The sequence below is a fragment of the Gorilla gorilla genome, chromosome 10 (assembly GCF_029281585.2).
Source record: "Gorilla gorilla gorilla isolate KB3781 chromosome 10, NHGRI_mGorGor1-v2.1_pri, whole genome shotgun sequence".
In the NCBI taxonomy this organism is placed as follows: Eukaryota; Metazoa; Chordata; class Mammalia; order Primates; family Hominidae; genus Gorilla; species Gorilla gorilla.
In genome coordinates, this window is record NC_073234.2 from 98,231,521 (window position 1) to 98,256,402 (window position 24,882).

The following is a 24,882-nucleotide window of genomic DNA, read 5'->3' on the forward strand; positions in this document are numbered from 1 at the left end:
ATACTTTTTTATGCCCCTTAATCTTTAAATTTTTTCCTCACAAAGTCTGGATATGCCCACTCATTGAACCTCTCTTAATATCTTTTGAAATACCAAACATTATAAAACTCTTTAATCTTGTCTGTTAGTTGGTGTGGGGGAGAAAACAAATGTTTCTAATCTTATAGACAGGATGATCATTAATAAGGAAACCCATTTTTCTTTTAAAGGGAAACAGAATAACTATGACAACTTGATTATGATGAAACTTTGATTAATCACATGGATATGTTCTAGAAACAATTCCTAACCATACTTTCAGCCATGCATTCCTTCTTGTCACATGTTCAGAAATTATGCCTTTGAGGGGAGTATCCAGTGGTAACTATTTTGGGAAGGAGGAGAGCTAAGAGAAATCCTATTTTACTGACATAAGAAAAGTGATGGATGGTGAATACAAAATAGAAGGTGCTAGATTTTTGTTATGTCTGGATAGCCTTTTCTCTGTCTTATAACTTTCAGAAACTGATTTTTATCTACTTTATTATTACAACTACTATCATTGCCAAGGGCTTAATTTGGAATTAAATGAGCCTTATGCTTAAGTAATTTATTCTCGTTAGTTTGCCAAAATGTAGGTCTCATGATGGTTTTAATATTCAACAGCAGGATGTTTACATTTTTCTTTCATTGAGACTAAAATATTCCTTTTCAGTTTCATTTATGTCCCAGAAAATCTGAGATCAGAAGACAATATTGAAGCTGCTATTATTAATGACAGTTTTTCTTTCATAATAGAGAGGGGAGCTGTTATAGTTGAATTTTACTTCACTCTTATTTTTATGTATTTAGTCAAAGACCCCCATAGAAGGGAATAATTCACCACAGGGCTTCTGTAGAGATATCACCACTAACTAATATGGCAGAGTCTTCTCATTGGCTTCTCCCTCATATTTCAGGTGATATGTGGGGAAGATTTTGATGTTTTCTGATAAATTTCACATTATTCACTCATTAAGCTATAGTTATGTACTTTCATTCCATTAGTGTGTCAAAAAACTAAGTTGTCAACCAGGAACCTTATATTGGCTGACTTTAATTCTATGATTTTCTATGTATGGCAGTTTCAGGAAAAACCCTCTAAAAATTTATAATTAGAAATATCTATTTTTGTTTATCAGAAAAGTGGGGATTAGAGCTGATTTCCTTTTTTATGTTAAATAACTTTAAAAATGAACATATTTGAACATCTTAAAAATTAGACTTTCGGCCAGATGTGGTGGCTCATGCCTGTATTCCCAGCACTTTGGGAGGCAGAGGCGGGCAGATCACCTGAGGTTGGGAGTTCGAGACCAGCCTGACCAACATGGAGAAACTCCGTCTCTACTAAAAATACAAAATTAGCCTGGCGTGGTGGCACATGCCTGTAATTCCACCTACTCAGGAGGCTGAGCTAGGAGAATTGCTTGATCCCAGGAGGCGGAGGTTGTAGTGAGCCGAAATCGCACCATTGCATTCCAGCCTGGGTAACAAGAGCGAAACTCTGTCTCAAAAAAAAAATAATAAAATAATAAAATAAAATTTAAAAATTGCACTTTCGTAAGGCAGACCTATAATGTTTTGTGAACAATTAGGTGAATTAAAAGATGAAGAAACCCTGTCCATACTGGTGTGAAATGTATCTGTAAATTTTTTATTTGTACAGATGCAGTAATTTTCCCATTTATATTTCTACTTTTACAACAAAGTTGTAGTTAGGAAAATGTTCCTCCAGAACGTATGCTACTACTTTAATGTGTGCTTTTCATGGAGAGAGGGAAACAGGCAGAAAACATTTGATGACATAAAGGTGAAAAGGTCAAGTTTCTGTATGTGGTGACAACAACTGCTTGAAAATGGTGACTCGGAGTTTCAGGTGATATGTGGGGAAGATTTTGATGTTTGTTTTTTGACTTTGTTTTTTTAAGAGATGAGGTCTCGCTATGTTGTCAAGGCTGATCTTGAACTCTGGGCTCAGGGCATCTTCCTACCTCAGCCTCCTGAGTAGTTGGGACTACAGGCTACTGTGCACAGCCAATTCTGTTGACTTATGAGCCTTTGCGTGGGATATTGGGAGCTAGGACTTAGCATAATGGTATAAAATGTGTGAGAGAAAGATAGAAACTGACTTTTAAAAGTTTGAGGGTCAGACTTAGTTTAGGATTCATTTATCTGAATTCCTACAAATGTCAGACTCTGTATTACCCTCTTGGGAGAGATGTGTCAGTTATAGCTTAGCTCTAGAAGAGAGTGTTTTGATATTGTATATCCCACTGCTGTGCATTTTGCTTTTATATTATTTTCCATTGAGCTTAAGAGATGTTCTCATAAAATTAAGGTAACAATCGCAAGATAAGTATATTAGAACATGGAAAATATTTTTAATTTTGAGAAAATTATAAAATAATAGCTTCAATAAATAACAAATATAGAAAAGTGTAGGAACTGGCCATGCACGGTGGCTCACACCTGTAATCCCAGAACTTTGGGAAGCTGAGGCGGGCAGATCACAAGTTCAGGAGTTCAAGACGAGCCTGACCAACATGGTGAAACTTGGTCTCTACTAGAAATACAAAAATTAGCCAGGCGTGGTGGCACACGTCTGTAATCCCAGCTACTCGAGAGGCTGAGGAAGGAGAATCACTTGAATGTGGGAGGCAGAGGCTGCAGTGAGCCGAGATCGTACCATTGCACTCCAGCCTGGGCGACAGAGTCTCCAAAAAAAAAAAAAAAAACAGTGTAGGAAATAACACATCAGTTATCTACTTGCCTATAACCAAAATTTAGATTTGTTAATATATTAATTGCATATTTTTTAAATCTAGTCAGTTTAAGTTTAGGTATGTCAAGTTGTCAAACCTTTTAGTTTTTTCAAATAAGCTTTTCGAATAAAGGGGAGCCACACACAGATTTGAAGCCATCTTTTCTGTTATTCATGTACTCATCTCCCTACACTAGAGGTTTCCTCATCTCATGTTTGGTATAAATACTTCTAGACTTAAATAAAAAATAAAAGGCCTTTCGTACATATGTAAGCATTTATGAAAAATATTTTTCACAAATAAGGTAGTATTTTTCTGAATGAACTTTATGATTCTGTAGCATGCATATTTTGCAACATGATTTTTCACCAGTCATGCTGTTATAGAATTATTTGGTTCACTGCTACATAATATTATGTTGATATTTATGCATATATATAAACATTTATCTCTCTTTGTATTGTATGTAATTTATTTCTTTTATTTGCCATATGGATTCAGACATATGGCTATACCATGATTTTTTTATTACCATATTGAAATTTGTATCTATTTCTGTTTTTTCTTTTATAAACAATGCTAAGTATCCTTGTATTTAGATCTTAGAGGTTTTGTTAGAATGTAGGTAACTAACTACAGATTTCCAAGTCATACATGATACAAACTATTAATTTTATTGTGTACTTTCATTTTCACAACTGTACAATTTATATTTCCCCAACAATGTATGAGTCTACCTGTTCCGGAACAGTATCTGTGAAGTCTATCTCTTTAGTTTTGCACTTTATTTAACTTACATTTGTTTCACTTTAATCTTAATTGGTATTAACTCATGAGATTGAGTATCTTTTCAGATCTTTATGGTTATTTGTCTTTTCTCTGAATTTCCTGGCTATATTATTAATTCATTTTTTTTTTCTGTTGGGTTTTTTGTCTTTGGTGGCTCATATTTAAGAAATTTTTTCCCCTAATATTCTGGGAACAAATCTTATCTTCTGCATATTGCAGCAATACTTGAATATTTTAACCTTGGGTTCTAAACTCCTTTGTAGTCTGGCCTTTGTGATACTCTTATTGTACTAAGAATTCAATTTGTCCCAGAGCCTGAGAAGGATAATTATTTATGTTTTGTTATGGTTTGCTTGTTTACAGTGAGGCAAATATACCTTAAAACTTTGTGAAACAAGAGTCCAACAACATTTTTAATATCAGTACTAAGAATTAGAGTTGTACAAATATGCAGTGACCCTCAACTTTGGCTGCGTTAGAATCACCTATGAGATTTTACTTGGACTGGGGCATTAGTTTTTCTAAAAGCTCATAATTGATAATGATGGACCTTTAAGTTTGAAAACTATCCTTTAAGCCATTATGACTCTTCTCTCAAAGTGGTTTTCTGGACAGAGTAGTAGAATGTGTGAAGCTCCAAGAACACACAGGGTCTCTCTTTTTTTATGAGAAGTTCATATCCAGCATATAGAAGAGTGCCTGCAACCTTAATGATAAGTTGAATGAACTAATTGTTTTAGCTACTAAATTGCAATCCTTTTCTAATGCTCCCTATCAAAGATTGTACTTAACTAATGTTTAAATATCCCACACTTTGAAGTCTTATTTTCTTTATATGAATTTTTGCTAGTTTTAGCTTGCAAGGAGATTCATGCCATATCTATACTTGCATCTGAGAAATACAAGTGTTAGGTCAGTTTGTTACACCAAACTGCGGATACAGAAATGCTAAGGTAAATTGTAGGGTCACCTGACTCCTACTCCTAGTAGGAGCTCAGTAAAAAATTGCTAATTTGATTTAATCCATAAACCATAGCATAGGGACTAAATTAGAAATGAAAACCATTTCCATGCTTTTTTTATCTTGTTTTAAGGCCATCTCCACAAGAACAGTTGAGATGTTTTATTAAAAATTGGATTTGAAGAGAGATTTGTTTTTTTATCAGAAGCTCATTTATATAGTTGATTTTTTTTTGAGACGAAGTTTGGCTCTTGTTGCCCAGGCTGGAGTGCAATGACGGGGCCTCGGCTCACCGCAACCTCCGCCTCCTGGGTTCAAGCGATTCTGCTGCCTCAGCCTTCTGAGTAGCTGGGATTACAGGCATGCGCCACCCCGCCTGGCTAATTTTGTATTTTTAGTAGAGACGGGGTTTCTCCATGTTGGTCAGGCTGGTCCAGAGCTCCCGACCTCAGGTGACCCACCCGCCTCAGCCTCCGAAAGTGCTGGGATTACAGGTGTGAGCCACCACCCCCAGCCTAGTTGATAATTTTTAATAAAATTTTATGAGAAAGCATCAGAGACACTTGAAAATTGCAGTTTCATACTTTGGCTTACACTTTTCTTAATTTTTATTTTTATTTTAAGTTCCTGGGTACATGTGCAGGATGTACAGGTTTGTTACATAGTTGAACGTGTGTTTTGGCCGATACTTTAAAAGCCATAGCAAATCACAACACTTTAGAAACTCTTCTACTTTAAACATTTTAAAATCAGCTTTACCTGTTGGTTTAGTTTCCCTTTAAGAGTGTCACTCACCAGCCTGGGTAACATGGCAAAACACCATCTTCAAAAAAATACACACGCACACACCTGTGGTCTCAGCTATTCCAGGGGCTGAGGTGGGAGGATTGCTTGAGCCCAAGAGGTTGAGGCTGCAGTAAGCCATGATTGTACCACTGCACTCCAGCCTGGGTGAGAGAGCAAGACCCTGTCTTAAAAATGAATAAATAGAAAGAGTGAGTCATTTATTTCGTCCTTACAGAACTCACCATTAAGTTAGAATAAGTATGTGGAAGCATTTCACTTCAGAACCGTAGTATCTTTTGATCTTAGTGACTGTCAGTTGTTCAAATGAGGGATTATATATGAAGATACTTTAAATGTGAAGTAATACATAAATTAATGTTTGTTAGCATTTTATTACTTATGTTTTCTTGTTTTTATGTCATTTTCATTTTCTCAGTACTTAGACATATAATATTTAACATTGAATAGTTTTCATTATTCATATCTTTATAGTCCATTGTATTTAAATTTTCTTTTTAGCATAATAAATGCAATAATATGACCACATCTGGAATCTCAATTTTATTTCGATTATTATTAAGATATAACAAATTATTAGAGATACGTCTATGAAAAATTAAAGAATAAAGTAGTTTTGCCTTGTTATGACATTTCTGTCTTTAGAAATAAAATAGAATTACATCATTGTTAAGGCTAACTACTTCTGGAGTTTAATGACTAGCAAAGAAATCTGACCATGTTTCCTCCTTCGTGTGGCTCTCCTGTCCCTTGGCTTCTCTTCTTGCCTGATTACAGCTGTTTTCGTAATGCTTTCTCTCTTCCTCTCTACATCCCCGATCACTTCCACCACAAGATATTGTAATAGAATGTTCTTAGGCACATTTTAAAAATGGGCTTTTGGTACAAATTCAGAATTCAGTTGTCTTTCAAGGTCAGTCTTCTTTATCCATGATATCTTGTCTCCTTTATGTTTGCCAAATGGTATTTCTCACTTGTATAATCTAAGAGTACTCAATTATGTGATTGATCCAATCATGTTATTCCAAGCTCTTAAGCATGGTTTTGTGGTATTTTTCTTTCTAAAATCAAGAAATTTTAGAATTATTATTGCTGGGTAGAATTTCAGAGGAACAATGGAATGGTTTGCAAAAGTTATTCTTAGATGATAATGAGGCTTCGAAGTATTTTGGCAGTTTGAAAGTTAGATTGGTGGGCCGGTCACGGTGGCTCCCGCCTGTAATCCCAGCACTTTGGGAGGCTGAGGCAGGTGGATCACGAGGTCAAGAGATCAAGACCATCCTGGCCAACATGGTGCAACCCCATCTCTACTAAAAATACGAAAAATTAGCTGGGCATGGTGGCACGTGCCTGTAGTCCCAGCTACTTGCAAAGCTGAGGCAGGAGGATTGCTTGAACCCGGGAGGTAGAGGTTACAGTGAGCTGAGATCATGCCACTGCACTTCAGCCTGGCGACAGAGCAAGACTCTATCTCAAAAAAAAAAAAAAAAAAAAAAAAGAGAAAAAAGTTAGATTGGTGAGGCAGAATGTGATATTTCTCCTTCTACTGTTAAAAATTCCATACAGCATTATGTGAATTAATCTTAATCCAACATTTGACAAGGATGTTTTTAAAACGAGTTAATGCTGTGAATTTGGCACTACTGTATCTGATATTAATGAATAATTCCACCTCTTAAAATTGTCTAATTTCCATCTGGTTGCTGTTTCTCATTTTCCTTATTTTACATGTTTAACTTCTAACCACCTATTCTTTTGCTTCTCTTATTTTATATTCGGAATTACCCCCTTTTGGATTAAAAAAAAAAAACTTTCATACTTTTGAAATGTAAAAATGGACATATCACCAAAAAGTGAGAAGGGAACCCTAAATGAATTACAAACTTTTTGTTTTGTTAGAGATATAAAAACTTCTAAGATCTTAAAAGTAAGATCTGAGTTTAAAATTAGGGAATAAAATAATTTGTGTTAAGAAGGACAGGGTCACCAGTTAGGAGGAAATTATTATAGGAATCCCAGTGTTGGCACTTGGGACTAGTGATGACAGAGGAGATGGAGAGAAAAAGGACAGATTCAGGATATATTTGGACGTGAAAGTTGTGAAGACTTGATAATGAGTGGAATGTGGAAGGAAGGAAAGAGGCTATGAAGAAGAAACTGGTTACGTACTGTTACTATTTCCTGATGGTGACGATGATTGGAGGAGGAACTGTTTTATTTCCGTTGGGGAAGTATGAAGTCAGGAGTTCTATTTTGGGTATTTAGAATTTGAGGTATCTAAGTGAATATGCCCCGTAGGCAACTGAATAATTGCCTGTGGAGGTGAGGGAGGGTGAAGGTACAGTCATTAGTGTACATTAAGGACGTTTAAAATCATGAACCTTGTTGAGGATCATTAGGTTGAAGGTAGAGTGGAAAAGAGCATTCATAATTAGTTCTGTGGCTTCCAGCAATCAGGGTTGGTTTGGAGGAGGAGTCTGAGGAGCAGAGTCCAGTGTGGCAGTTGTATACAATACATAGACATTGTTTTCATAGAAGTTGTATATGCTTAAGGTATATTGCTCTTTGTGGGTTGTTTTTAAAATTAAATATTTGGTGTATCCTTTGTAAGATTCTAAACCCCCTTCTGAATGTCATTGAGTAAGACAATTCTATACAAATGCCAGGATGTTTGCTGTAAAGAATGGCTTTACCATTGAACCATTAAGGTTGGGATATGGTGCCCATTTTAACCCTTCCCGCTCTGCCTCTTTACGACTTAGATTTTTAGATATCACCTAAGTTTCTTGCTGGGGGAGAAGGACTTTGCCAGAAAATTAGCATTCACATGATGTCCTTTGACCCTCCTCACAATTTTTTGTCATTCTCTTGAAATAAGTTAGTTCATTATTAAAGAAGTCATTTTATTTTATTTTTTATTTGAGTCGGAGTCTCACTCTGTTGCCCAGGCTGGAGTGCAGTGGTGCAATCTCAGCTCACTGCAACGTGTTTCTCCTAGGTTCAAGCTATGGTCCTGCCTCAGCCTCCTGAGTAGCTGGGACTATAGGTGCACATCACCATGCCTGGCAATTTTTTTTTTTTTTTTTTTTTTTTTTTTAGTAGAGATGGGGAGATGGGGTTTCACCACGTTTGCCAGACTGGTTTCAAACTCCTGGTCTCAAATGATCCACCCACCTCAGCCTCCCAAAGTTCTGGGATTACAAGGGTGAGCCACTGTGCCTGGCCTAAAGTAATCTTATTTTTAAAAGCTGTCATCAACATGAAAAATTTGGGATTCATGAGGAGTGTTTTTGAGTGTCGGATGTCACTGATATCAGTGACAATATGGGGCAGCAGATAAAAGCCTGGTTTATAAATTCTGCAAGGACGGCACTCTTTAAGACAATGAAATGGGGACTGGCTTAGACATAGCTGCGTGCCTTTACTCCATTAGAGACAAGCACAAGAGTCCTGCCATACCACATATTTTTTGACATGACTACTTTTTGTTTTTCTTCAAAATCTAAACTACGATAAAATGAAAGACAACAGTTATTAGGTGCCTTTATCTTATGCAGAGTGCTAAGTACTGTACATTGTGGTCCCCTTGTGACCCGACATGAATTCTGAGAGGGAAATAAATATATTGAACCTACAATTGAAGCTATGATTATTGGTATTTTAGAGAGAAAAAAATAAGAAAAGATAATCAAAAAATATATACAAACTACGATTTCAGATTCAGGTTTTTTTGGAGAGTAAAATTTCTCTAGGCGTGCTTGAAAGGTGATGGACATGAAGTCATGTTTTGGAGACATCATGCTGTGTTTTTAACGGTCCATTTAAAAATGTGTTTTATCTCTAAGTGTTAAGTGTTCCCATGCTGTACTGATAGTAATCTTAATTTTTCCCTTCTCTCTTTTGGTTTCAGAGGAAGAACTTGTCGCTTTTCCTCAGCATTAGTTTGTTAATTTTCTGGGGTTCCTCCCTTTTGGGTGCCCGGTTATACTGGATGGGAAACAAACCGCCAAGCTTTTCCAACTCGGACAACCCCGCTGCTGATTCGGACAGCCTCCTCACCCGCACGCTCACCTTCTTCTACTTGCCAACCAAGAACCTCTGGCTGTTGCTATGTCCAGATACCCTCAGTTTTGATTGGTCAATGGATGCTGTGCCTCTGCTCAAAACAGTTTGTGACTGGAGAAACCTACACACTGTGGCCTTCTATACTGGACTCCTTCTCCTTGCCTACTATGGTTTGAAGAGCCCGAGCGTAGACAGAGAATGCAATGGGAAAACTGTAACAAATGGCAAGCAGAATGCAAATGGACATAGCTGCCTTTCAGATGTGGAGTACCAGAACTCAGAGACTAAGTCCAGCTTTGCATCCAAAGTAGAAAATGGCATTAAAAACGATGTACCACAGAGAACCCAGCTTCCTTCTACGGAGAACATTGTTGTTCTGTCTTTATCTTTGTTAATCATACCCTTTGTTCCTGCCACGAACCTGTTTTTCTATGTCGGCTTTGTAATTGCAGAGCGAGTATTATATATTCCTAGTATGGGCTTCTGCCTACTGATTACAGTGGGTGCTAGAGCCCTTTATGTCAAAGTCCAAAAGCGGTTCCTCAAGAGCTTGATTTTTTATGCTACAGCTACACTAATTGTTTTTTATGGACTCAAGACTGCGATCAGGAATGGAGACTGGCAGAATGAGGAAATGCTGTATAGATCAGGGATAAAAGTAAACCCAGCTAAAGGTAATCTTTTATTTTATGCTTTTGTCTGGATAGTTTACACTTTCAGCCTCTTTATATCTTTGCTTGTTGTCTTAAAACACAGTATTAAGGAGGAAGAGGTCCTTTTATGCAGTACCTGTATCTTTCATTCTTTTTATTTTTTTAAAGAGATATGCCATATAACCAATTTAGAGACATATCCAATATTCCTTACTTGGAATAAGAAAATATTTTTCTGTGTTTCTATGTTTGTCCAGAAGAATTAGAGCTCCTGTTGTGTAAACAATATTGACTATTCCAAGAATTTAGAAAAGAGCTTGGTTTTCACATTTTAAAATACTGATAGGGACACTCTTTTATCATATAATAAAAGTTAGGCTATCCCACTGAAGTATACTTCAGCTCTTCTATTTTCCAAGCATCGCCTGAGGAAATACAAGACTTTCATTGAAACCTTTAAAAGATTTGGAGATTTCACTGCCGCTGAATCCTGAAAGTATGTCTCTAGATGTCAGTGTGTACACATTCAGGTATGAGTCACCTTTGGCTGTGCAGAGGCTGAATTATCTGAGTGTCGCCAAGCAGTTAGCAAGTTTTTACTTGAGTTCTTAAGTCACTTAGAAAAACACACTTCTCACTACATAATGAGAGTTTTGATTATACCATTCATGATTGCTTTTGATTTAGAAAATTACTTGAGCAAATCTCAGAATCGATAGAGTAGAAAGTAGTTTCCTTTAAAATAAAAAAGTCAAAAGCTATGACAATGGATGACTCTAGTTTAGGCAATTAAATGTATTGGAAGCTAGAGGACAATTACATAAAAATAGATGTAAGTTTTTAGTGCAGAAATATATCATAGTAAATAGTACTCAAGAGTCTTGTTCTTCATAAGCCATTTTTATTCTTTTTTGAGACCGGGTCTTGCTCTGTCACCCAGGCTGGAGTGCAATGGCATGATCTCGACTTACTGCAACCTCCACCTCCTGGGTTCAAGCGATTCTCCTGCTCCAGACTCCAGAGGCACTGAGATTACAGGCGCCCACCACCACACCTGGCTAATTTTTGTATTTTTAGTAGAGATGGGGTTTCACCACGTTAGCCAGGCCGGTCTCAACTCCTGACCTTAGGTGATCTGCCTGCCTCCGCCTCCTAAAGTGCTGGGATTACAGGTGTGAGCCACCACACCTGGCCTATTTTTATTCTTTAAATTATGTTTGCTGATATAGCATTTGAACTGGCATTTTTCTACTCTTTCCAACACAATTCTATATCAGGATTAAAAGAAGGTGTAAAACTGTTCCAGAATATGAAAATGGCCTGCTAATAGGTGTATATATATATATAAAGACCTAGATACTCCAAAAGCTACTTTGGCATGCTTGTCTGATGAGCACAAATTAAGTCAAGAATTCAGTGAGCAACTACACATTTCTTTAAGGAACTAATTGCTGGTACTTAACACTGTTTAATAAATTGCAGGGATTTTAATGGGAAGTTGAAGCATTAAAGTTGAGCTACTGCATAGCATGTAATTTCTCAATTCTCTGTGAAAAATCATTACTATGTGACTTTTCCTAGGTGGCGAGTACTTCACAGTTTATTGAATGCCTGGACCCAAATCTTGTAAAAATTGTTACAATTAGTTTTTGCAGAATACTTATCAGCTAGTTTTTCTGCACTGGTAGATGTAAGGATATGGAATAAGGCTATGTTGCCAATTTATTTTCCTGCTGTTTAAAACATATAGGGAATTGAAAAAAATTCTTGACATATTATTTGCATCACAGTGTTGTTCTGAGGGTTTATTAAATTTATTAAGTTTCAGGCTAAGCTGCTGTTACAAAAAGCCAAGACAAAAGTGGCTTAAGTAAGATAGAAGGTTTATTCTTTCATGTAACAATCTAAGTATGTGCAAACACAGAGCTGATAAGATGGCGCCATGGGTTTTCAGAATCCAAGCTCTTTCTCTTTTATTCCCTTGCCATCTCAGTGGTGTCACCCTGTCCTTATGGTCCAAGATGGCTCATTATCACATCAGCACTTCAGCTGACAGGAAGAGAGGGAGAAAGGGCAAATGGTGGGTGTACCCAATCTTAGAGCATATTGCAGAAATTGCACACACCATGCTTGTTCACAGACCACTGGGCACACCTACCTACAAGGAAGGCTGGGAAATGTTATCTTTATTCTGGGAAGCCAAGTACCCAGCCAAATTTTATTACACTGCAAAAAGGAGAGGGCAAATACTCAGATGCAAGGGTATAAGTAGCAGTCAGTCAGAATAAGTGAAAACGATTTGTAACGCTTAGGTGTTTTCCAGCATTAGCTGGTATTTTTGCTGACAGTTATGATTCTAAATAAGATATTTTGGTACATAGTTAGAATGTTTGATCATTTCTTTATTTTTCCATTCACTAAGTAAAACAATTATTAAACATTTCCTTGGTTTCCAACATTTTCAGGTGTCCATCCTAATACTTAGGAAGTGCTGCAGAATTTAGGAACTCCAAAATATTATTAGCTAAATAAATGTACAGCTGACCACTACCACGACAAGTTCCTTCAGACATCAAACACTGAATTCCTGAAACACCCCACCCCACTCATGGCCCAGTCAACTGCTTTACTTGCAGGCTTTACCATCTCAGTTGATGGAATCTCCATTTCCCCAGCAGCTCTGGCCAAGAATTCTGAAGTCATCCCTGCCTCCTCTTTTCCCTTCACAGCTGACCTCCTCTTTTCCCTTCATAGCTGACATCCATTCCATCAGCAGATCCTCTCTGCTCTGTTTTTAAAAATACATCCCGAGCTTGGCCACTTTTTATCACCATCACTGTTGGCATCATGGCCTGGGTGACCACCATCTTTTATCTGGAATATATATATAGGAATATATACATCTGGAATATATATATAGGAATATATACATCTGGAATATATATATAGGAATATATATACATCTGGAATATATATAGGAATATATATACATCTGGAATATATATATAGGAATATATATACATCTGGAATATATATATAGGAATATATACATCTGGGATATATATATAGGAATATATATACATCTGGGATATATATATAGGAATACATATACATCTGGGATATATATATAGGAATATATATACATCTGGGATATATATATAGGAATATATATAAGTCTGGGATATATATATAGGAATATATATACGTCTGGGATATATATATAGGAATATATATACGTCTGGGATATATATATAGGAATATATATACGTCTGGGATATATATATATATAGGAATATATATACGTCTGGGATATATATATAGGAATATATATACGTCTGGGATATATATATATAGGAATATATATACGTCTGGGATATATATATATAGGAATATATATACGTCTGGGATATATATATATAGGAATATATATACGTCTGGGATATATATATATAGGAATATATATACGTCTGGGATATATATATATATAGGAATATATATACGTCTGGGATATATATATATAGGAATATATATACGTCTGGGATATATATATATAGGAATATATATACGTCTGGGATATATATATATAGGAATATATATACGTCTGGGATATATATATATAGGAATATATATACGTCTGGGATATATATATATAGGAATATATATACGTCTGGGATATATATATATAGGAATATATATACGTCTGGGATATATATATATAGGAATATATATACGTCTGGGATATATATATATAGGAATATATATACGTCTGGGATATATATATATAGGAATATACGTCTGGGATATATATATATAGGAATATATATACGTCTGGGATATATATATATAGGAATATATATACGTCTGGGATATATATATATAGGAATATATATACGTCTGGGATATATATATATAGGAATATATATACGTCTGGGATATATATATATAGGAATATATATACGTCTGGGATATATATATATAGGAATATATATACGTCTGGGATATATATATATAGGAATATATATATGTCTGGGATATATATATATAGGAATATATAGAGAGGAATATATATGTCTGGGATATATATATCTGGAATATATATATAGGAATATATATGTCTGGGATATATATATCTGGAATATATATATAGGAATATATATATGTCTGGAATATATATATCTGGAATATATATATAGGAATATATATATGTCTGGAATATATATATATCTGGAATATATATATATCTGGAATATATATATGTCTGGAATATATATATGTCTGGAATATATATATATCTGGAATATATATATGTCTGGAATATATATATCTGGAATATATATATATCTGGAATATATATATATCTGGAATATATATATATCTGGAATATATATATATCTGGAATATATATATATAGGAATATATATATATCTGGAGTATATATATATAGGAATATATATATATCTGGAGTATATATATATAGGAATATATATATATCTGGAGTATATATATAGGAATATATATATATCTGGAATACATATATAGGAATATATATAGGACTATATATATCTGGAATATATATAGGACTATATATAGGAATATATATATATCTGGAATATATATATAGAGAGAGGAATATATATATATATATATATATATATATTTTTTTTTTTTTTTTTTTTTTTTTTGAGACAGAGTCTCGCTCTGTTGCCCAGGCTGGAGTGCAGTGGTGCGATCTTGGCTCACCACAACCTCCGACTTCTGGGTTCAAGCAATTCACTGGCCTCAGCCTCCCAAGTAGCTAGGACTACAGGCATGCGCCACCATGCCCAGCTAATTTTTGTAATTTTAGTAGAGACGGGTTTCACTATGTTGGCCAGGCTGGTCTCAAACTGCTGACCTCGTGATCCACCCGCCTCGGCCTCCCAAAGTGCTGGGATTACAGGCCTTATCTGTAATATTAGTAAAAGACTCTCGCCTCACCTCCGAGCTTGTATTTCTTGCCTTTTAGCATGTCTTGTGCTTTTTTCTTTCGACTCAGACATGATGTATTGGGTAATAAGAAATGAGGTGAACAGGCTTTATTGTGAGATTTTATGTAAATCTGGTTAGGAGTTGGACTGTATTTTGCTATAGCCGTGGGTGCCAGAGATGTCACATTCCTCTGGTGGCCTTGTTTTTGGTCTTCCCAGTTGACTGTGGGCTTTCCCACAGACTCAGTTTGCTTTGCATCTATTTCAGCTGTAATCAACTATTATTATACTGCAGCTCTGTTGGTATGGGGGAGGAAAAATGTTCTATTATTTTATGACTAAATCTTCGCCTCTCTGGGCTACTACCTTTGCCAAGTGTTTCTTCTCTTTCGTTGTGTCCCACTCCAGTTAAGACAGGAAGGCTAGAGGGGGCTGAGTTGAGAGGAATGGTTTTCCCCCACAGCTCTGGGACAGGGCTGAGATCTTTCCCTTATGGAGTTAGTGGTCTTTTGTCATGACAGATGCTCTGGGTATATTTCATAAGGTTTATTCCTCTCCTACTGCCAGAGCCAGGAGAACATCTTTCTTGGCTCTTCCCGATGACACCCTGTTGGGGTCCCGGGAGGGAAAACCCCCAAAAGTTTGGGAGTCCCTAAGACTGCCACCCTCAGGAGTTTCTGATTCTAAAACTAGTTTATGCTTAGCCTCCAGCAACTTGTCAAAATGAGTAGTCAATTGTTTCTAACAGTTTCCGCCTCCAGCAGCTTCTGCTACAGGTAAGCTCTCCTGTGCTGTGTCTCTGGATTTGTCTTTCTCTAGATTTCAGGGTGGTGGTTGGCCCTGCGACCCCAGTTCACTGATGGTTCCAAGACAAGTTATTGATTTTCAGTCTGTTTAGCTTTTTCTTTTTGTAATAATGTGAGTGACAACTTCACATTCTTTAATGTCTCAGCTGAACTCCTGCTTCTATTCACCTTCAAAGTCTACACTTAACCAGCAGCCCTGGTGACCTTTTGGAAACACAAGTCAGGGCATGGTGTTCCACTGTCCCCAGTTATTCTCTGGCTGCCAGTTTCTCTCTAATTGAAGGCACATAACAGTGGCGGGGAAGGAGGGAGGGAGTCAAGGGTTCAAAAACTATTTATTGAGTACTATGCTCGCTTCCTGGGTGATAGGTTCAGTTGTGCTCCAGGACTCAGCCTCATGTAATATGCCTTTGTAACAAACCTGCACATATAGCCTTGGAATCTAAAATAAAAGCTGAAAAAATAAAAATAAATAAAATTAGAACAGTCTGTACTTTAAAAACTCTAGCTAGATAGATAGATCATAGATATGATAGATATAGATGCACACAGTCTCAGGACCCTGTGTATACTCACCAGCCTTTCCTTCCCTTACTCCACACCAGCCCTGCTGGCCTCTTTGATGTGCCTTTTATATGCCAGGTAAGCTCCTGCGGCAGAGCTTTTACCTTTGTCATTGCTTCTTCCTGCAAGGTGTTCTCCTGGTTATTCTCACTGGGGTCTCCCTTACCTCCTTTAAGTCTCTGACCAATTGTTGCATTATCAGTAAGGTGCTTTATGTAAAATTGACTGCCCTGCCATAAATTACAGCCACCCCTCCACCTCTGTCTTATTGAGCATTCCCTATCCTCTTTCCATGCTTCATTTTTATCTTAGCACTTATCACTATTTGACATACTATATTTTCTATAATTATGTGTTCATTGTATGAACCAGTGTTGTCAGCATACACTAGAATGTACAACACAAGAAGGTAGAGTTTTTTTTTTTTTTTTTTTTGAGACAGAGTCTCGCTCTGTCGCCCAGGCTGGAGTGCAGTGGCGCGATCTCGCCTCACTGCAAGCGCCGCCTCCCAGGTTCACGCCATTCTCCTGCCTCAGCCTCCCGAGTAGCTGGGACTACAGGCGCCCGCCACCACGCCCAGCTAATTTTTTTTTGTATTTTTAGTAGAGACGGGGTTTCACCGTGTTGGACAGGATGGTCTCGATCTCCTGACCTCGTGATTCACCCTCCTCGGCCTCCCAAAGTGCCGGGATTACAGGCGTGAGCCACCGCGCCCCGCCGAGATTTTTACATTTTAAAAAATGCCATAGATGCTGCAACGAGGACTGTGCCTGGTAAAGCAAAGGCATTCAGTAATGGATATGTTCAGTATTATTACAGTCATAGTCCTTCTCTTTAAGGAGTTCATGATCTGTTTACAGATAGAATATACATGCATGAAATAAGGCAAAAGTGTGAAATATTATGCCTTTGATATGCCAGGTAGTGAGGGATGCTTTATCATGAGAGGGTTAGAATCGGGAGTAGAGTTAGTTTCGGATTGTGTGACTGCATCTGTGTGTGACATATGCTTCCATTTTGATACAAGGCAAAACTCTTCCAATCCAGGTTTCTTATATTTTTTTCTGTTTATAAGATGTTAATAATAATTCTGGCTACAGTTACTTCCTTAGCAATTATGAGACTGTCAGTAATCTTCCTTAAGGCAGATTTTCTTAGTCTAATACATTATTTGAACCTAAGTAAAAGATTAGAAACCCTATAAAGCCAGTCTTATGTATGTATGGTTTTCTGAGATTACAGATGGAGTTAGGATTTTTTTTCTTCCTTTGAAAGCCTTTGCAAATTCTGGAATACTTCAGTTCTACCATGTGCTTTAATGGAATATGATTTTAAGCCTCATGAAACAGTATGCGTTAAAACTGCTGCCTTCAGTAATGGGTCCTGTAGACAGCTGCCAGTCATTAACTGATTGGATGCAAATGACGATGAGTAAACCCTGTCATAGTGACTGTGCTGCTAATTTATGGTTTAAATCTGGATAGTGGAGAAATGATAGCTGATTTGGACTATGTAAACCACAAGTCCTGTCTCATTATGTGGTTGATAATATCAGGAAAATACTAGACATAGTTGATTACTGTAGTTTGCTGATTTCACAATGACTCTTTGCATTTCTGTGCTTAGGAAAAAGCAAATTTTCTCTGATGACGCCTTAATGAGCAAGCCACATTATATCTGAAAGTGTTTCCCCCGTTCGCCTTTAAAGCAACTCATTTTTAAAGCCATATTGATTAGTATTTGCTTAAAGAAAGAATTTCTTGATTCATTACAAAGCAGTTAAATGTGTGATCACCCTTTTTGCTGTAGCCTCCTCTAAATCCCCATGTGGCTCTAGTCTCTGTAGAATTTGGCACTACTGATCTCTGTTACCATAGCTTTTAAGCCACTGCTTGGTTTTGACTATCTTTCTCCGATTTCCTACAGCTTTCTCTCTTCTATGATTTTTGCTTCCTCCCTAAACTAATCCATTCTTCAAGTTTTTTGTTTCTTTTTTTTTTTTTCCTAAAACCTGCCTTTATTTTCCCTTCCCTACAGTATCTAGAACATTTCTTGGTATATAGTATGGGTCAATAAATATACAATTGAATTTCTAAGTTATGTTCTTTGTGACCGCCTATCTGTGAGGAGCTTTTCCACCTGGGTGATCTGCCGGGATCTCAAACTGGTCACCTCTCTTCCCTGAAATCAACTTCTTGCAAACTTCCTTATTAATTAACATCATAATCCCAGGCCAACAAAGTTATAGATAAGCAGATCAGTGAGCACATAAACATAAAATAATTGTAGTCTATATGGCAGCGCATCTGGCTTGCTAAAGGCATTTTAAAATTAGGTTATAGATTCAAAATCAAATAGGTTCTGAAAATGGTTTGTTAACTCTATGTCAATTTGATTTAAAAAAATATGACTATGGTGGTTAATTGTTTGAAAGCAATTTCTTAAATAGTTAAGAACAATTAAGAGTGAATCTGAGGAAAACTTAAGTGCTAAAGGTTGTTTTTAATGCCCATTTTTAATGTAAATATGTGAAATGATAAATACAAAACATATATGTAAAATGACATACATATTTGGAACTTTCAAGGTGATTATCCTAGCAGTCTGCATTCACTCCCCAGGTGCAAATGACAAACATTACCTTTTTAGATATAGAAAAACACAGTTGGCCAGGCGCCATGGCTCACACCTGTAATCCCAGCACTTTGGGAGGCCGAGGCCAGCGGATCACCTGAGGTCAGGAGTTCGAGACCATTCTGGTCAACATGGTGAAAGCCTGTCTCTACTAAAAATACAAAAATTAGCCGGGCATGGTGGCGGGCGCCTGTATTCCCAGCTACTCGGGAGGCTGAGGCAGGAGAATCGCTTGAACCCAGGAGGCAGAGGTTGCAGTGAGCCAAGATCGCGTCATTGCACCCCAGCCTGGGCAACAAGAGCGAAACTCTGTCTCAGAAAAAAAAAAAAAAAGGAAAAAGAGAGTCAAAATTGTTTCAATTTTGCAGCGTTTGACAATTTCTTTCCTTCATAGATTGCTGCAAAATTGGTGGTTCTATTTCAATTTAACATGGCATCAAATTTTAAGAAACAAGTATGTTGTAGGAATATCATTTAGGAAATAACTCACAATTTAAGTGAAACTCAAGCCTCTAAGCCATGTAAAAATTGACTATTTCCTTGTGGATTTTATAGTCTAAGCTTTTGTTTACCTCGAATTGAGTGTCTTTAACTATGATGAGTTGTAATTAACCAGCTAGCTTTGAAATGGTGTAACAAATTCTATTATTCTATTTCACCAATAATTTGTCATGATATGTCCAAGGGAAGATAAAAATTTTTCAACAGAGGTTCAGATTTTTATAAAACATGAAATTTGCCAGTTAAGGCCAGACACAGTGGCTCAAGTCTGTAATCCCAGCACTTTGGGAGGCCAGGGCAGGCAGATCACATGAGGTCAGGAGTTTGAGACCAGCCTGGCCCACGTGGTGAAACCCCATCTCTACTAAAAATACAAAAATTAGCCAGGCGTGGTGGCAAGAGCCTGTAATCCCAGCTACTCACGAGGCTGAGGCAGGAGAATCGCTTGAACCCGGGAGGCGGAGGTTGCAGTGAGCCGAGATCGTGCCATTGCACTCCAGCCTGGGGGACAAGAGCAAGACTTTGTCTCAAAAAACAAACAAACAAACAAAACAAGAAAAAAGAAATTTACTAGTTAAATCAAGGAGGAAAACCACTATAGTATTTTGTTGAAACTGACTGGCCTGAGTTGTGCTGTAAAACACAGCTTTTCATTTCTACCAGAGAGCCTTGGTAAGAGAAACTAGCTAAAAGCATCCCACCAATAAAGGCTGATTGAGAGATAAATAGCAGGAAGTTAAATCTGGTTTCTATAAGGAAATTATGTGTTTTGTCTTCTCAGTCCATCTCTTCTCTATTGAGTAGAAAAAAATAGATAAACAACAGGGCTGGCAAGAATAAAAGGAAGGTATCTCATTGGCTGAACTAGACTGAAATATTTTTTAAAAGCAGATTTACATTTACTAAATTGTTAAATTAAGGCCCATTTTAAATATTTGATTCTTGAAGAAATCAAGTATGGTTGTTTTCCATTTGGGATGGGGGAGTTGCAGAAGTTCAGACGCCTTTAAGAATGAATTGGGGCTGGGCTTGGTGGCTCATGCCTATAATCCCAGCACTTTGGGAGGCCAAGTCGGGTGAATCATGAGGTCAGGAGTTCGAGACCAACCTGGCTAGCATGGTGAAACCCTGTATCTACTAAAAATACAAAAAATTAGCTGGGCATGGTGGTGCATGCCTATAGTCCCAACAACTCGGGAGGCTCAGGCAGGATAATTGCCTGAACCGGGCAGGTGGAGGTTGCAGTTAGTTGAGATTGTGCCACTGCACTCCAGCCTGGGTGACAGAGTGAGACTCCTTCTCAACTCCGTATCAAAAAAAAAAAAAAAAAAAAAAAAAGAATGAATTGGCACAGAAATGTTTTCCTGTTATCTGACTCTAATGATTTCAAGTACAGTTTTGTGGGGCAGGAAAAAAAATCCAGACCACAACAGACTCAGTGCAAGTGGTCCTGTGATGTATTATAGATGAAGTGGGTGCCATATTGCTGACTCTTAAGATTTTGAAATTACCCACAACAAAACTTTTAGAATCTTTATGGGCTTTTGAAACCTTCAAACCTTAAAATTAGAGTTACTTTAGATTATATTTATCACGGTTTATATGCTAAAATACTTGAGACTAGCATATGATTAAGCATGAAGGTAAATTTTTCTGATTTCCATATTTTTGTGTTTCTTAAAAATGTCCTAGGCCGGGTGCGGTGGCTCATGCCTGTAATCCCAGCACTCTGGGAGGCCGAGGTGGGCAGATCATGAGGTCAGGAGTTTGAGACCAGCCTGGCCAATATGGTGAAATCCCGTCTGTACTAAAAATACAAAAATTAGCCGGGCATGGTGGCAGGCACCTGTAGTCCCAGCTACTCAGGAGCCTGAGGCAGAAGAATTGCTTGAACCCAGGAGGCGGAGGTTGCAGTGAGCCGAGACTGTACCGAGGGCAACAGAGCGAGATTCCCTCTCAAAACAAAACAAAACAAAACAAAAACAAAAGCCCTAACATTTCTTTACTTTTATTAAATATATATGAAATATATCATTCATAGTCATATAAGTATGCATATACATCATATTTGTATAGTTTAAGGAATACTACTGAAATATCTATTCTGTAGCTTATTAAAGGAATATTACCAGTGTCTTTGAGGACCTTTCCCTATACTTCTCCTTATTTCTTGTTTAAAAAATGGTTTGTGATTTTTTCACCATTGATTTTATGTACTTACAGTTTTTTCTGTAGGTAACTTTCATCAGCAGAGTTTTCCTCATTTCTAGTTTAAGAACTATTTTATGAATTAATATTGATGATGATAGGTTTTCCTCACTTAGTCTCTTTGATGAATTATATTAATAGATTTTCTAATGTTGAACCTGTTTTGCATTCCTAGATTAAGCCCAGGAATTGATTATAATGTATTATCGTTCCCATTTTCTTCTACATTTGTTTTTCATCTGTATTTCTGAGTGATTGTCAGTTTCTCTCTTGTGGTGTCATATTCTGGTTTTAAAATCAATGATCTTAACCTTATAGAATCAGGTTAGGAGCATTACTTCTTTTTCATTCCCTCAAAGATTTTATGTAAAATTAGAATTATTTTTTTCTTCTATGTTAGGTAGAATTTACCTGCAAGACTAGCTAGGCATAATGTTTTGGTTATAGATGACTTTTTTTTTTTCCTGTTGATTTAATTTCTTTCATAGTTTTGGAAAGAGCCAAATTTGCTTTTGGGTCAGTTTTAGTAACTTTTTTCTCTGTGTTTTGTTCAATTGGTACAATGTTACACAAAATATTCTTGTAATTTCTAAAAATCTCTGCTACAATTGTAGTTTTAAAAGTGTTTTTGCTTGGATACTCTTCAGGCAACAGATGTAGTATTGCCCCAAACTTTGTGAAGGTGGACCTACGCATAAGAATTCCCAAGGAATATTTTTGCCTATTTTCTGTTTGTCCAAATAGGCCAAACAGTCACCCATCTTTTCATTCTCTAAGCTTTTTAAATTTTTTTTGTTGCTAGTTAAGTGATGAAGGCTGTTTCCTTTCAGGCAGATCACAGTTTATGTGGCTTCTGCAGTGTGACCTCGTGCTTGAAGTTCATTAAAGCCTAAACCTAGGTTTATCTGTTTGACAGATCTAGTGTATGCAAGGTGAATACCATCTTCACAGCTAGTTTACTTTTCTGGAGTCCTGCATTCATGAAGGTTTTTGTTTGTTTGTTTGTTTGTTTGTTTTTGAGATGGAGTCTCACTCTGTCGCCCAGGCTGGGGTATAGTGGTGCGATCTCCGATCACTGCAACCTCCGCCTCCCAGGTTCAAGTGATTCTCCTCCTTCAGCCTCCCAAGTAGCTGGGATTACAGGCACGTGCCACCACACCCTGCCAATTTTTTTTGTATTTTTAGTAGAGATGGGGTTTCACTGTGTTAGCCAGGACAGTCTCATTCTCCTGACCTTGTGATCCACCCGCCTCAGCCTCCCAAAGTGCTGGGATTACAGGCATGAGCCACCGTGCCTGGCCTCATGAAGTTTTTAGACTTCAGGTTTGCCCTTACTTTCCAACCAATTAATACATTCATTTGCAAATATTTTTATTTTTAATGTAGCATTTTTATTGGTTCTGTACAAGGTGTGATTCTCTGAACATGGAGTTTCGCTATACTGTCAGAAAATGAGACCTACGAAATATCTTCAAATCTGACACCTATTAAGGAATGATTAGCTATGTTAGAAGTTCTATTTGAGAATAGAGTTGTTTAAGATCAGAGCTACTATTTTTGAAATGTTTAATTCTCTTTCAGCAAAAGAAAACTTGAAGCTAAAAATATGTGTAAAAACACTATCAAATTACAGGTATTTGAACCCTCTAAAGCAGGGTAAAATATGTTCCTTCCTTTCTGTAATATAAATACAATTGCTGATATTGTTAAAGAGCAGATTTTCGAGAGGACAAACACCTGTCTTAGTTTTAGCCTTATCACGCACCCGTGCCTATTTCTGGTAATCATGGATTTTAAAGAGAATTCCAGATAAGTTCTCAAGGAGTTATGGAAAAAATTGAGATATTCAAGTCATATAATTATTGTAAAAGGATTTGATGTAGAGGAAGTGTGAGCCTTATTTTAATTTTTATGCATGTGGGCATTAAATTAGAAATCTTACTGAAATGGGAAAATTTCCCCTGTCCCCCTCACAGCGCGTGCGAAGGGGGTGTGGCTCACTTCTTCTGATCAAACCTCTAGGGGAACATACAGACAGGCAGGCTCCAGCCCCAGGCTCCAGCCCCACGGCAGTGCCTAGAGGGTGAATGTTTACAGCTACTGAAGCCCCAGTGGGCATGTTACAGTATGCTCCTTTAGTTTAGCCCTCTATAGGCGGCTTGTGTTAGCTCAGTTAGACCCCCTTCCTTATCACAAGGACAGAGGGATTTCTGTATCCCAGGGTTTCTTACCTTGGTGTATCAGAAGAATCGGATTACATGTGGGCTTGGAGAATGAGTGGAAGGTTTGATTAAGAAGTAGCTCTTAGCAGACGGGGGGCCAGAAGGGAGATGGATTTCCCATGGAGTCAGGCTGCTCCCCAGCCTGGGCTCTCCTCTGATTGCTCCGGCCAAACTCTGCCTCATTCGGCTGGTGGATGTCCTTCCGGTATGCCCCTGTCTGTATTCTTACTCAGGCATGTTCCCGTGGGCATCCACTCGATGTCCAGCCTCTTGTCATTTTCTGCAGATGTGTTCCTCTTGCCATCCAGCAGCAGCTTCTGTGTGTCTGCCTGCTAGGGTCTCTGGGTTGTTTTTTTCTTTTTCTTTTTTGAGACAGAGGCAGAGTCTCGCGCTGTCACCCAGGGTGGAGTGCAGTGGTGCGATCTTGGGTCACTGCAACCTCCACCACCCGGTTTCACGCCATTCTCCTGCTTCAGCCTCCCGAGTAGCTGGGACTACAGGCGTCCGCCACAACGCCCGGCTAATTTTTTGTATTTTTAGTAGAGACGAAGTTTCACCGTGTTAGCCAGGATGGTCTCTATCTCCTGACCTTGTGAGCCACCCACCTCAGCCTCCCAAAGTGTTGGGATTACAGGTGTGAGCCACTGCGCCCAGCGGGTCTTAGGTTTTTACAGCCCCAGGGTTTGGGTGTGGGGGGCCAGGGTGGTCTTGGAAAATGCAACATTTGGGCAGGAAGGCAGGAGTGCCTGTCCTCCCCTAGGTCTGTTGGGTGGAGCCCTAGCAAGGAACCATGCCCTCCTCTACCCAGCCCTTCCCCCACCCCCACCCCCACCCCCGCCCCCGCCCGCCTCCAGCCTCTGTGTCATTTAAAGGGACCACTCTCTTCCCTTCCCAGCACTCCGTTATCATCATCACTTGACCATGGCTT

General features: G+C 37.7%; 1 protein-coding gene across 3 annotated transcripts in view; it reads left to right on the forward strand.

The window, feature by feature from the left end:
- Nucleotides 1-24,882, forward strand: part of TMTC2 (transmembrane O-mannosyltransferase targeting cadherins 2) — a 446,120-nt gene that overhangs the window by 198,507 nt on the left and 222,731 nt on the right. For all 3 annotated transcript variants that reach the window (XM_019039349.4, XM_055358834.2, XM_063694185.1), the window contains one exon: nt 9,245-10,073. In XM_019039349.4, the coding sequence (XP_018894894.1) occupies nt 9,245-10,073 (829 nt within the window). The remainder of the gene's footprint in view (nt 1-9,244; nt 10,074-24,882) is intronic.